The sequence below is a fragment of the Hypanus sabinus genome, chromosome 14, assembly GCF_030144855.1.
Source record: "Hypanus sabinus isolate sHypSab1 chromosome 14, sHypSab1.hap1, whole genome shotgun sequence".
Lineage (NCBI taxonomy): Eukaryota > Metazoa > Chordata > Chondrichthyes > Myliobatiformes > Dasyatidae > Hypanus > Hypanus sabinus.
The window spans coordinates 62,692,224-62,707,074 of NC_082719.1; the positions used below are offsets into that span (position 1 = coordinate 62,692,224).

At 36.2% G+C, this 14,851-nt stretch overlaps 2 protein-coding genes across 5 annotated transcripts in view; both read right to left on the reverse strand.

Annotated features, from left to right (window-relative positions):
• trappc13 (trafficking protein particle complex subunit 13) overlaps positions 1–14,851 on the reverse strand; it is an 80,532-nt gene that overhangs the window by 47,915 nt on the left and 17,766 nt on the right. For all 4 annotated transcript variants that reach the window (XM_059989318.1, XM_059989315.1, XM_059989317.1 and 1 more), the window contains exons 3-6: positions 7,451–7,519; positions 4,164–4,263; positions 3,193–3,277; positions 1,031–1,158 (exon numbers count right to left, since the gene is read on the reverse strand). In XM_059989318.1, the coding sequence (XP_059845301.1) occupies positions 1,031–1,158; positions 3,193–3,277; positions 4,164–4,263; positions 7,451–7,519 (382 nt within the window). The remainder of the gene's footprint in view (positions 1–1,030; positions 1,159–3,192; positions 3,278–4,163; positions 4,264–7,450; positions 7,520–14,851) is intronic.
• Positions 9,620–12,705, reverse strand: zgc:101664 (uncharacterized protein LOC450064 homolog). The gene is given in 2 exon segments (XM_059989319.1): positions 9,620–12,671; positions 12,673–12,705. Coding segments are annotated over 2 exon segments (906 nt in total). The 3' UTR covers positions 9,620–11,798.

Below are 14,851 nucleotides of genomic sequence, written 5' to 3' on the forward strand. Positions count from 1 at the left end.
CATATATTGCAATTTTACTACTTAGGTCAGCAAAATTAGTAAATTATATAATAAACTGAAAAAAAAGTAACAATGAGTTTAGATTCTATGTATTATTCTTTCATGGATCAAATTTCTTAAAAATTGATTTCTAACTCAAAGGGAATTGTGATGTGTGTTTAGTCTGATAATCTTCACCTCCAATTCTAAATTCTTTAGTTACTAAAGAAACTATTATTTTATTTCTATCCTAATGAATCTCACAGTCTAAACATTGTAACCTTTTTTAGATGCAAGCAAAGGGAGAGAAAACAAGCTTTGAAAGGCAGCAATGTATTTCAACTCCTACTCCAGTTTTATTGGCTCCAGAGCAAATAGAGTAAAATGGGAAATGGCCATTCACTACTCTGCATAAAACAACTTACAGACAGCTACTGGGAAATGAGAATAATGTGTTCTGATTTCTTCAACTCACCCCTGAAATATTTATGTGCCCAGTTTTTATGCTACATTTTCCCCTTCTACACAGTTTAACTTGGGTCAAAGACATAATAGTTGTGCATTAATCCTATGCTATAGATTTGTGTCTCAATATTCAGTTAGACTGTAAAATTTGTGTATTTAAGTAAATTTTAAAAAATTCTAATATTTAATTTTTAACCCTATCTTTTTTTTTTCAAACCAACATTTCAGTAATATATTTCTGACATGAAAATTGTACTTGCTTGGAAAGAATACAATTTTTGACCAAAGTATTACAATTAATCACAAGTACTCTCTTAATAAAATAGCAATACGAGATTAAAAACTCATGACTACATTAATAATTTTAATTGCTGATGGCATACAAAACTCTGAAATGATGACACACTGCAAATCGCTGGAACATCCTTCTGCTCTGGGACCAGATGTAGCTGTTTATTTAAGAGGTTTGGCATAACTTTGCAGTTCTTTTACTATCACCAGGGTCTTTCTGTGGCTCTAGTTTTACATTGTTATTCTCAGACAAACATACTTCAGACCCTCACTAAAATGAAAAAATAAAACTTACATGTGTGTTCCAATTTCCTTTACTTCATGATGAATTACATCATCAATGCAACGATCAGGCTTAAGCTCAGCCACTGCAGCATTAGAGGCTGACAGGTTTAAACGCTGAGAGCTAGTCTGAAGGTCAGCCTAAAAGAAAAATGGCTTAATGATAGATTGAACACGTATTGTTTAATCAAAAAAAAGCAGTATTTTTGATCTGTAAAATCAATCCACAATCAAGAATATCTGAGAAAATGGCATCCAAATATTCATGGCAACATCACAGAAACAGAAATTATAAAGCATTTTTCCACCATGAATTGGAGACATGGGTTTGCAGCCAGATTTTCCCCACACTTGGGTCAAAGTGACCAGGAGGTGCTAAAACTGAGCAGCAGGCCTAGTCTAGCATGAATTGATCCAATATCTTTTAGAGAAGGGAAATTAAAATACTGCCTATAGATTCTTAACTGGTCTGGTTAATTTCTGCTACAATGTAATTGACTCTGAACTGCCCTCTAAAGTGGCCTAGTAAATCTCCCTGCTGTACCATATCACAACAAACAGCAGAGGCTATCGTCGGAATATGGCAAAGGCCTATCCAGTCCAGTCATAAGCATCTGGGGTAGTGCAATAGATTAATAGAATCATACCTTTCAACCAGAAACCCACTCTTCTATCACTGCCCAAGTATGTCCTGTACTAACTGCAGGACAGTGCCAAATGAAGCGGAAAACAACATGAGGAAGTCATTGGCATTACCTCTAGATCCCATGCAAGAGCTTTACTAGTTAACTAACACCAACTCATGCACTGGATGAATCAGCTTTCCTCCAATAACAGCACTCAGGATAGCAAATCCATGGACATTCCAATGAGTGGACACCAAGAGAAGCCAGAAGATTAATTTACCTTTGAAGTCATTATTTTCTTCAAGACATCACTTGGAGTGGTTTTAAAAAAAAAAGGACACTCATCAACCACATTCTCAAGGGCAAACCGAAGAGCAGATCATTGACTCAAGAAGAGGAGCAATGCATGTGCTCCTGCCTATAACAGTGCTAAGATCAAGAGGATTGAGAGACTGAAGTTCCTAGAAGTGAACATCACCAATAACCTGTCCCAGTCCATCATGTTGACTTCATAGGCAAGAAAGCTCACTAACAGTTCAGGAGGCTAAAGAAGTTTAGCGTATTCCCATTGACTCTTACCAATTTGTATACAATGCACCATAAAAAGCATCCTATCTGGATACATCACAGCTTGGTATTACAACTGCTCCACATGTGACCACAAGAAACTACAGAGAGCACATCATGGAAACCAGCCTCCCCTCTGTGGACACTGTCTATAGTTTTCACTACCTCAGTAAAGTAGCCAGCATAATCAAGGACCTCGCCCACTCTGGATAACCTCTCATCTCCCCTCTACCATCAGACAGAAGATATAGAAGCCTGAAAGCACATTTTGCAAAGCTCAAGGACAGCTTATACCCCACTGTAATCAGACAATTGAATGATTCCTTAATATGATAAGATGGATTCTTGACCTCAAAATCTGCCTCATTATGACCTTACATTTTATTGTCTACCTGCACTTTCTCTGTAGCTGTAACACTTTAATCTGCATTGTTATTGTTTTATCTTGTACTATTTCAATGCATCGTGTAATTAACTGATCTGTATGAACAATACACAAGTTTTTCACTGTTCCTCAGTACATATGACAATAAACCAATTCCAATTAATGACTGACACTTTTTCAAAAATAAAACAGCAAGTCCATCATTCTGCAACTGCATCTAAATCTCATGTAGGCAATTCTCAAGTAATCCAAATATATTCCTCAAATCATACTATACTTGTACCTGAATATTTGCATTCCTCTCCCTCTTCCCCACCTTCTTATTCCGGCTTCTGACTCTGTTACTTCCAGTCCCATGAGGAGTCTCGGCTTGAAACGTCGACTGTTTATTTCCCTCTACAGATACTACTTGACCTGCTGAGTTCCAGCAGCATTTTGTGTGTTGCGAAGATTTCCAGCATTCAGTGTCAAATAAGTGTGTTTATCAACAAGCACACAATATATCTAATGGGAAAACCGAAGTGTGCGTATTGATCTCCAAGTTGCTAAATCATGTCCGTACGCAAATCACATAGGGAATACAGCTGATTTCCTCACCTTAATTAAAATATCCTTAACAACTTGCACACTGTCATTATGTACACTGATATAGCTTGAAAAGGTTTCTCCTAAAAAAATATTCCTACAAAAAAAAAACAATGCCAAATTATTTTTGCACAATGATAAAAGTGACAGCAAACCAATTTACATTAAAACATACTTTACAGTAGTTATTATTTCAGCTTTAGGAAAAAAGTATTTTATTTAAAAGTTATATATTCCTCTCACAGCAAATAGGACAAATCAATTATAAAATGAAATTTGTAGAGACTGATCTACAACACCCAGAATGGAAAAGCAAAGGCTTTTCAACTGAGACAGCACTAATAAACAAATGGACAGGAAGTATTAACTGTTACAAAATTGGATGGAACTTTGCTTCACATAAAAATGTGGCAAAAGATAAAGGGACAAATTTCAAATTTCAGACTGGTTAGAAAACTCTTCATAGTGATCACATAGATCTTCTCACAATCTACAAATAGAAACACCTTGATAAGCCCACTACTTCTGCCTGTGCTTGTCCATAAAATTTATCGGTTTACTATTTTTTTCAACCACTCCACCCGCCCCCCCACCCCCCTGTCCACTCTCTTTCCACACAGCTACAATAACGGCAATCTTATTTAGGTTTTGCGAAATTCAGAATGGAGAGGGGAGTGGGTTAGCCATGCAAGACAAATGAAATATCTTCAGAGAGAGGAGAATTTTTGGAACCCTCAAAATGCTTCAGTCACTGAGAATATTCATAGATTTTTGGATTTTAAGAGAAATGATGCTAAAATAAAAATCAGCTATGATCTTTTCAAATGGTGAAGCACATGCAAGGTACTAAAAGGACAATTCCACAATACTTGTTTTGGCTCTCTTTTAATTAGCATGTGGGGTGTAAATGATCCAGACAAAAAAAGAGAAATGTAAGTATAAACCTTAACAACAGACAGCATTCATAATTAAGGCAATCTTACCCAAAGTTCTGAGGAAGAGTCAACATTTCACCCAACATAAAAGTCTCTGCTCCTTTAACTGTGGAAGGATCATCCTTCATTAATTGGCTAAAAAGATCCCCTGTTGCAAAAATTGGACCATTAGTAATAAATAGTTAGCTCTTCACTTATAAAGAGCTATAAAGAAAAACAAAATCACAACTTTAATATTCCTTATTGTTTAATGCATGTGTTTGATCACTGTTTGTTCAGTATTTACCAATGGGACCACTTTTGATTTTAACTTACTGGGTTGCATGGAATAACATTCTCTTTTCTACATAAGAATGTATTTCCCTGTGTAACCCACTACTCTACTATTTATAACCTTCGTACATGAAACAAAACTTGTTCCTGAATTAATATAAACATTAAGAATAAACTTATTGTCAATTTGTTTTAAAGCATCTGATGTTAACAATAGTACAATCAATAATTGACTGTCTACAGTAGACCAGTACCTATTTTATAGCATCCCTTCTTTCAAATATGGACATAATGGGCCAAATTATGGCTCCTATGGTAAACAGAAATGCTGGCTAAATCTCAGAATGAATCAGTTTAGGAACATACATTTTTTAAACAATCTTCTGAGAACAATTTTGTGCCACTAATTCTGGATAGCTTAAGCTTTGCACAGTTAGAAGGGACCAAGGATGGGGCTGTCCTTGCAGAGTATCAGTAGAGGTTTCAATCTTGATGAAGGGTCTAGCTGAAATATAGATTGTTTACTCTTTTCCATAGATGTTGCCTGGCCTGCTGAGTTCCTCCAGCATTTTTTGTGTGTGTTGCTTGGATTTCCAGCATCTGCAGACTTTCTCATTTCAGCAGAGATTTAATTTTTTTCTGGATCTTCAAACTCAGGGGCATATGCAGTTAATTCACTTTATTATGATGTCTCTGATCTGCATTATATACACTTCCAAGAGTAACATTCTCCTACAAGCAAGTGCATTCTAACTGCAATGATTATGTCAATATGCTATGGTTTGTCCATAGCTGCTTCTTTCCCTACATAAACAGGAGTCTATTTCAGAAGGAAGCAATGGAGTTTAGTTGATAATTATCTTTATTATGAAGTTTGCTTCTAGGATTTCTATTACCATTTATTGCCAATGTCAAATAATCACAATCTCTAACTTCTTATATTAAAGATGGTTTATTACAATGAAATAAAGCTTTGGGCACCCCTGTTCAAAATTTCTGTTACTGTGAATAGTTAAGTGAGTAGAAGATGAACTGATCTCCAAAAGTCATAAAGTTGAAGATAAAAAATTCTTTTCAACATTTTAAGCAAAATTAAGAGTATTATTTTTGTTTTGTACAATTTTAGAGTGAAAAAAGGAGCACCATGCAAAAGTTTGGGCACCCCAGGAGATTTGAGCTCTCAGATATCTTTTACCCAGGTCTCAGACCTTAATTAGCTTGTTAGGGCTATGGCTTGTTCACAGTCATCATTAGGAAAGGCCAGGTGATGCAAATTTCAAAGCTTTAGAAATACCCTGACTCCTCAAACCTTTTTCCAACAATCAGCAGCCATGGACTACTCTAAGCAGCTGCCTAGCGCTCTGAAAATTAAAATAAATGATGCCCACAAAGCAGGAGAAGGCTAAAAGAAGATAGCAAAGTGTTTTCACGTAGCTGTTTCCTCAGTTCGTAATGTAATTAAGAAATGGTAGCTAACAGGAATAGTGGAGGTCAAGTTGAGGTCTGGAAGACCAAGAAAACTTTCCGACAGAACTGCTTGTAGGATTGCTAGAAAGACAAATCAAACCCCCCGTTTGACTGCAAAAGACCTTCAGGAAGATTTAGCAGACTCTGGAGCGGTGGTGCACTGTTCTACTGTGCAGCGACACACTGCACAAATATGACCTTCACAGAAGAATCATCAGAAGAAAACCTTTCCTGTATCCTCACTACAAAATTCAGCGTCAGAAGTTTGCAAAGGAACATCTAAACAAGCCTTTTGGAAACAAGTCCTGTGGACTGATGAAGCAATGAGTAAAGGTATGTTTGGGGAAAAAAAGGGTGCAGAATTTCATGAAAAGAACACCTCTCCAACTGTTAAGCACAGGGGTGGATCGATCATGCTTTGGGCTTGTGTTGCAACCAGTGGCACAGGGAACATTTCACTGGTAGAGGGAAGAATGAATTCAATACCAGCAAATTCTGGAAGCAAACATCACACCATCTGTAAAAAAGCTGAAGTTGAAAAGAGGATGGCTTCTACAAGATAATGATCCTAAACACACCTTAAAATCCACAATGAACTACCTTAAGAGGCACAAGCTGAAGGTTGTGCCATGGCCCTCACAGTCTCCCGACCTAAACATCATTGAAAATCTGTGGATGGACCTCAAAAGAGCAGTGCATGCAAGATGGCCCAAGAATCTCAAAGAATTAGAAGCCATTTGCAAGGAAGAATGGACGAAAATTCCCCAAACAAGCATTGAAAGACTCTTTGTTGGCTACAGAAAGCGCTTACAAGCTGTGATACTTGCCAAAGTGGGTGTTACTTAGTAATGACCAGGCAGGGTGCCTAAACTTTTGTTTCGGGCCCTTTTTCTATTTTGTTATTTTGAAACTGTAAAAGATGGAAATAAAAAAGTAATCTTGCTTAAAATATTAAAGAAATGTGTATTCTTTATGCCTTTAGGAAATCAGGTCATCTTTTACTCACTTAGCTATCCACAATAACAGAAATTTTGACCAGGGGTGCCCAAACTTTTGAATACAACTGTACCCTGTAGCAAAAAAAAACATTACTGCACAGCTATCCCATACTAGAAAGCTGATAAGAGTTTAGTACCTAAGAATGACTGTGCTCCAATACTAAAGTATAGAAGCAAGTTCCAGCACTTTAACTGCACACTTTTCCATACAGAAAGGTTCAAAATGCTCCAAATAGAAAATATTACAAGCACTGCTTGGTATATTCTCAGTGTTATAGATACAAAATGTGATGTTGCATATTTTTTTTAAATCAGCATTTGCACAAGGAGACTTTAATAACCTTGGAAATCGGAAACTCCAAGTCAATTTATTTAGGTTAGACTAGCAATGATCTTGATACTTGTTCTCAGAGGCAGTTGAATTTTGTGCACACAGAACACATGTATTTCATAGCATCTATCTCCAGAAACCTAGAGGTAATCTCTTACTAGACAACAGCTTACATTCAGATATACATGATGCCTATTGACGGCAAGTGTACATTCTTAAGCATATAAAGTGATACAGCACTATCACCACAAGTTAGTCTGACTTACCTGGAAGATCTCTATCTTCGCATGTCACTGGCAAGTTGGTAAACAATGTTGGTTTCGTTAATCTCATCACTATAATAAATGAGGAAAAATATTACAGAAAGCTAAAATACCTGTTAAAAAGAAATTATAACTCATGAAATGCAAAGAGCAATTTATATTGACACAAAGAAAATTGCTCAAATTTAGCTGAGTAACAGAGGAAGCCACCCTTTCCATCACATCTGAGTCATGATTTGAAACCAAAATTAATTTACTAGAAACTTAAAAAGAGAAAATATTAAGAAATTGACTGCTGTGATATCAATCCAATGAGTAGCTACTAAAAGACAGAAATTAAGAGTAAGCAGCTTGACTATTTCCTTCACAGTTTGGGAAATGAGTGACCGGGATTGATGACTAACAAGACATTACCTTGCACTGCTTAGTTTTGTTACAGAACATGATTTTTTTTTCTTAATTTACTGCATCACCCAAATATTGTCTGTCTTGCCACAGTTCATATGAACATTTTCTGGGAAATTTTATGTACAATGCTCAGCTCCCTTTTCACTTTCATTAATATGTAGATCATCCCTAAAGTTAAATTCTCTACTTGCTCCTCACTACTAATCCTGGTTCAATGGATAGTGACAAAGATCACTCAGACAGTAGCGAGCAATTATCATCTGGAATATATTAAGGAACAAGAACTGATCGTTAAATTTCCTATTTTGCATACATTAGCTTGGATACATGGGCAAAATTGGTCAAATAACCGATCTATTTGATGTAGAATCTAAATCTCTTATTTATTGAAATTAATAATGAAAGTAATTTAAAACTTAATTAAGAATGAAAGTAAATCTGCCAATATTGTTCAATCAAGAGTCATTATTGCAGAACTTAAGGGCAGCTTTGGTGTTTGGAGGAAAGTACGCGATGGTTGAAGGTGATGGTGGAGAAGACAGGGCCATGGTTTCATATTGCAGCACAAAATAAGGAAGACAAGGTTTTGCATGAGAGCTACGCACTTAAACCTGTAAAGCCAAATTGTGTAAATTTGAATAGGCTTGTTATAATTTTCAAATCATTTTCATTATGACTCATTGTGATAAAGGCAAATGCAATGCTAACATTAACTTCAAGAGGACTACATCATAAAAACAAGAATGTAGTGTTGAGTCTTTAGAAAGCACTGGTGGGATCTCACTTAGAGTATTCTGAGCTGTTTTGGGCCCAATCTTAGAAAGGATGTGCAGAAACTGGAGAGGGTTCAAAGGAGGTTCACAAAAATTGTAACAGGATTAAATGGATTGTCATATGAAGAGTGTTTGATGGCTCTGGGCCTGGTATTCAGAAGAATGAGGCCTGACTTAATTGAAACATATCAAATGTTAAAAGGCCTCAATAGAAAGGATGTGGAGAGGATATTTCCTATGGTGGGAGAGTCTAGGACTAGAGGACACAACCTCAAAATAGATAGGTGTCCTTTTAGAATGGAGATGATGAGATATTTCTTTAGCCAGAGTGGTGGCTAAAGAAATCTGTGGAATTCACTTGGCTGTGGAGGCCAAGTCTTTAAAGGTATTTAAGATAGAGGTTGATCGATTGTTGATTGGTCAGGACATGAAGAACGCAAGAGGTTGGGGCCGAGGGGAAAAATGGATGATGAAGCAGACTCAAAAGGTGAAATGGCCTAATTCTACTCCTATATCTTATAGTCTAATAAAACATTTTTTAAAACCATGGCAGGATGCACTGAGGTGTTCCTAGATGAAAAGGAGAAAATTTCATTGCCCTTCTCCATGGTCATTTTTATACATAATTCAACTCTAAAAAAGAACAAATAATTTTCCCATTAACAAATGCATAAGGCCTGTTGTTTTGCTGTGTGCAAATACTCAAAATGCAACTTCTTTTAGTCCTAATACATAATCCTAATAACAAATGCTCTCATTTATCTCAAGGATGCAAAGTGGACTCAAAATTGTAAATCATATACTATAAAGCATTGATAAGTAACACAATATACAGTAGATTCCAGAAATAATGTGGAGATTGAAAACACATTTGAAATTTAACAATGAATATTAAACTGATATGAAAAATAGTGACAAATGTGATATATTTTTTTAAAATATTTATTTTCATTGTATTGGCAAGTACCAAGCTTTTATTCATGTCATTTTCTTAGCGGCAGAAGAGTTGGATGGGTTTATTCAATAGACAATAGGTGCAGAAGTAGACCATTCGGCCCTTCGAGGTGCACCGCCATTTTGAGATCATGGCTGATCAACTACTATCAATACCCGGTTCCTGCCTTGTCCCCATATCCCTTGATTCCCCTATCCATAAGGTACCTACCTAGCTCCTTCTCGAAAGCATCCAGAGAATTAGCCTCCACTACCCTCCAAGGCAGTGCATTCCAGACCCCCACAACTCTCTGGGAGAAGAAGTTTCTCCTTAACTCTGACCTAAATGACCTACCCCTTATTCTCAAACCATGCCCTCTGGTACTGGACTCTCCCAGCATCTGGAACATATTTCCTGCCTCTATCTTGTCCAATCCCTTAATAATCTTACATGTTTCAATCAGATCCCCTATCAATCTCCTTAATTCCAGCGTGTACAAGCCTAGTCTCTCTAACCTCTCTGCGTAAGACAGTCCAGACATCCCAGAAATTAACCTCGTGAATCTACGCTGCACTTCCTCTACAGCCAGGATGTCCTTCCTTAACCCTGGAGACCAAAACTGTACACTATACTCCAGGTGTGGTCTCACCAGGGCTCTGTACAAATGCAAGATTCAGCTTTACAGTCTCAATTCATTTCTAACAATTATGCCCCTTCCTTCTCAATTGAAAGTGTTGTACTAAGAAATGAAATACATTGCTGGCCTAATACATTTTTCATTAAGACATAGCACCAGAATTCGCTTCTAGCATAAGGGCAAACTGTTTCTTTGGCTATCTCAGATTCATATTAAACTTGCCAAGTTGATAGGGCAATCAATTTTTAGCTAAAAATAGCCACAGATTCCATTAGATTATAGCCTGGTCCACAAAGGACAGAGTTAAAATAATCTGTTATTTTCTGATCAAAATTCTTTTCCTTCAATCCCGTTTTTGTAATTCCTTAATGATAACACTACATAAAATAGAATCTTCACTGCTGTAGCTCCTGATTGTAATGTCAGCATCACAATTGGAATATTTTCCATTGATGAGGTGAAGACAATATACACTTACTCAGATTGTTTGCAATATCTCTTACTTCCACTGTGCCACATCTTTTCTCTTATGCTGGAATGTTAACACAGCATCAGCAAGGCTATTGTCATCCAAATACTCCCAACTGATCAAAAGTGAGCGTACACAAATATCAACAATCAAATCAATTATGGAGACCGACTATAATCAAGCTTGATCTTGTTCTCAAACTAACACTCTCCCAGCAAAGATCAGAAGATAAACAATCAGAGGACAAAAGCTTTTGCCTTTTCTTCCTCAGTTCTGCTCCGAGGATAAAGCCAACTGTGGCACTATGACCACCATACCGATTCAAACGTCCAACTTCACATTACTAACAAAGTCTAACCGTCCATTCCTGAGAATCACAGCTTTATACTGACAATATAACTTAATGCAGAGCCTCAATAAAACACATACATAAAATACAATCACTAATAAGCATACTTCTCTTCTAAAAATGTTGAAGTTTTATAAAATAGCTAATTGTACTTAAAATCAACTAGCCTCACAGAATTCTGCAAAACAGGAAAAAGGCCCCCTTAATAAACAGAGAAAAAGAATTATATAACTCTTGGCATGACAGAACAACCTTGGCCACTTAAAGCCAATTAAGTATCTTAAACTGTAATGGTGCAAGAAATAGTGGTCAATGTGCACAGAGCACAATCCAAATTGCAATTTGCTAATCACCTGTTATCTGGTTTTGGTGATGTTGCTTGAGGATTCAATATTGCTATAGTACTGGACAAAATTTTATTATTTGTCATTCTGTAGTGCTTCAGAATATTTTACATTAATTGAATAGTTTAATATCTTAGAAGATAAAATCACTCCAATCACAATAAAATTTCCCTTACTACTGCTCTTGGGCCAATCACTGGAATGTGATTTGAGCAACTGTTTTCTCTGAGGATAGAGGAGCACACCTGGCACCCAAAATAATGATCTCTCCAAAATTAAGACAGTTTGATTATTTAATCAGCATTACATGCAAATTCATATTTACAGTATTACATACGAATTTACAGCATTATATGCAAGTTTAGGTTTAAAGCCCACAGACAGTATTGTGGAATTCATATATATCAAATGCAGTTTGCTTTTAAAATAACATTTAACTATAACCTATAAATAATACCATGTCTATGTACAAGTAAACTGATTTTTCCCGTAAGATTTAATACTTGTTTAATCAGATTACCAACATATTCACAGCACAGAAAGTCACAGAAAGTCCATATTTGACAATGATGTACATGTATTTTAGCATTGCAGCCAGGAAGCTGACCATATTTAATAACACTGCTCAGTTTTACCCAGACTTCCTCGAGTTTCTGGGAACCACAATTGGATTGACCAATGACCCATTTTACCCTTTGAAAAGTGTGCAACTGGTACTTTTCCTTGATTATCTGAAAGTTTTGACTGATTGTAGAATTATTCTTTTTCCATTGTCTGCTGTGTGTTGCAATACTCCAGGACCTGTATTCATGAGTTGTAATTCCACATTGCAAACCAATTCCTGAAAAAAATTCCACTGCAGCCAACTCAATCACAGGACTTTCCCTTTGCAAATTTGTGGAAAACTCCAGAAGACTATCCATACAATCATAATTTTGAGCTTCTGCTATGAATTCTCTCTCAACCAAACATTTATCATTTAACTTTGCCTCTTCTTTTGAAACAATTGGTGGACATTTTTGAGGCTTCAATGGTAAACTTTGTAAATTGTTTGGAAACCACGGTGTGAATCTTGGTAATGGTCTCTGAGGGAAGTCTTCCAGCAATCTTTCTGCAATCTGTGACAGTTCTGAGCAGTCTTGATTAGTTCGATAATGTAATACTAACTCCATATTAATGACGACTCTGGGTGCCAACTAAGTTTCCCATGTTGAATTTTCATCCTGTGAAGATTTTTCTCCTTGTGTTTCCATAACATTAAAATCACAGCACAATTCCTTCATATATCTAACACAGGTTAGAAGATAAAGGTGCTTCATGCGGAAGTATAAAATTGAGATGCATCAGTCAATCCCCTTCAGGAAGCGCTACCCTGCAGAAATAAAGGTCTTTGAATCTTGTCAGCAAAGTTTAAACTAAAACCAACAAATTTCAAAATATTCTTCAAAAAAAATGGCACATTTTGGCTCACACACAATCATGATCTCATGCTAAATGCTTGCAAATTCTAGACTTCTGGATCTTTGTAACTAGACACTGATCGTGTACAATATTATTTAATATATTTTTGTAGGAAGGTAGAAGGCAAAACGATCAACTGTCCAATCATCCCACTGCTGCATTGTCAGCAGAACAAGCATGACTAGATTTTTAAAGTAATTCATTGGTTTAAAATACTTCTAAATTTTGTTGTGAATAAATATTAGAACAATATGCTATGCATCAATCTGTCATTAATTTAAAAAAATACTGCTATTTGTAGATGCAGATTCGTGGTTCAATGTTGCCACTTGTACTGAGTAAAAAAAAGTGACGCTAAAAGGAAAGAACTCCATATCCACAAGCCTTTACTCATTCTCACCATGGCTCTCAGTGCAACAAATAGTCAACAAAGAGTCAAGGCTAAAAACTGTTCATGGTAAGGAAGTAAATATTCTAACCTTTCCAAGTACTTGAACAGGGAATTTGGGAGGACAAGGACAGCATTATAGAAAACATTTTACTAGAGAAAAAGAGAATAGCAGCATTAACTTTTAATGGTTAGCAATAAAAATGTTAAATTACACTGGGATCATCCACAGAACCGATGGCAGTAATGAAGTGACAATTTGTACTATTTGAAGATTAGAGATGCAGAGAGTAAAAGAGAAGTTCTTTTATTTTTCATAATGAGGGTCATAGTAGCACAGTCAACTTACTCAATTTCCTGTATAGATTAAAGATTGATTTCTGGGGAAATATGTTGTAAAACTGAGAGGCCAGGCCCTATTAGCAATGAGTAAAAAAAAGTTACTAATCCCACAATAAGAGAATTTATGGTAAATTTGAGTTTAAAGAGAGAGGGAAAAAAGGAAGATTTTATAAGCATTGGTTATAACTATTTTCAAACATAAGAAAACAAACATGACTCTGAACTAATTATAACTGCAAATGAAAGATAGACTGCTTGCAAAAGTAATTTAGGATGATTACATACTTCAAAAAGGGGAAAGATGCTCAGACTAACTAAAAACCATAGCCAAAAAATTTGAAATAAAACTAAAGGCTATTTACAAAATCAGGGGACTATGAGATCAATGGAATAACAAACCTATTAACACTTGCAAACAAAACTATGCAAAATGAAATTTGTAGTGGTTAACAAGAATAACAAAAAAAGTTGACAAATTTCTTTCAGAAAGAAGATATTGCGGGCCCAGTGGTCTTGTTGCAAGTGAAGCAAGGGAGTGGGAGACTTGGTAAATAATCACTCTAATGAATAATAAACTTCATTTTCTATAAATTCTGAATGATGCATCAACAAATGCAGCTAAAATATACAAGAATATTAGAAAAATGGGTTTAATACCTCTAACAGTATTACTAAGGGTAACCAACAATACCTCTGCTATGATTTTTCTCAACACTAGTGCCCCACAACATTGCATCCCCAGCTCCCTAATCTGCTCCCTATACACTGAAGACTGTGTGGCTAGATTCTGCACTAACTCCAAGTAAACAAGTTTGCAGATACCAACATTGTGGGCTGTATCTCAAATAACAATGAATTGGAATACAAGTAGTAAATAAAGCTCTATAACATGGTTATCAAGAAAACAATCTTTCCCTCAATATTAACAAAGGAGATGATCATTGACTTCAGGAAAAGCATCTGTGCACATGCTCCTGTTTACATCAATGATACAAAGATTGAAAGAGTTGAGAGCTTCAAATTGGTAGGAGTGAACATCCCAATAGCCCATCCTGGTCCAGCCACATAGATGCACAGCCCCATTATAGGAAAGATGTGGTGGGAGTGTGGAATGAGCTGTCAGATGAAGTGGTAAATGCGGGCTCACTTTTAACATTTAAGAAAAACTTGGACAGGTACATGGACGAGAGGTGTATGGAGGGTATATGCAGGTCAGTGGGACGAAGCAGAAAAATGGCTTGGCACAGCCAAGAAGGGCCAAAAGGCCTGTTTCTGTGCTGTAATGTTCTATGGTTCTAT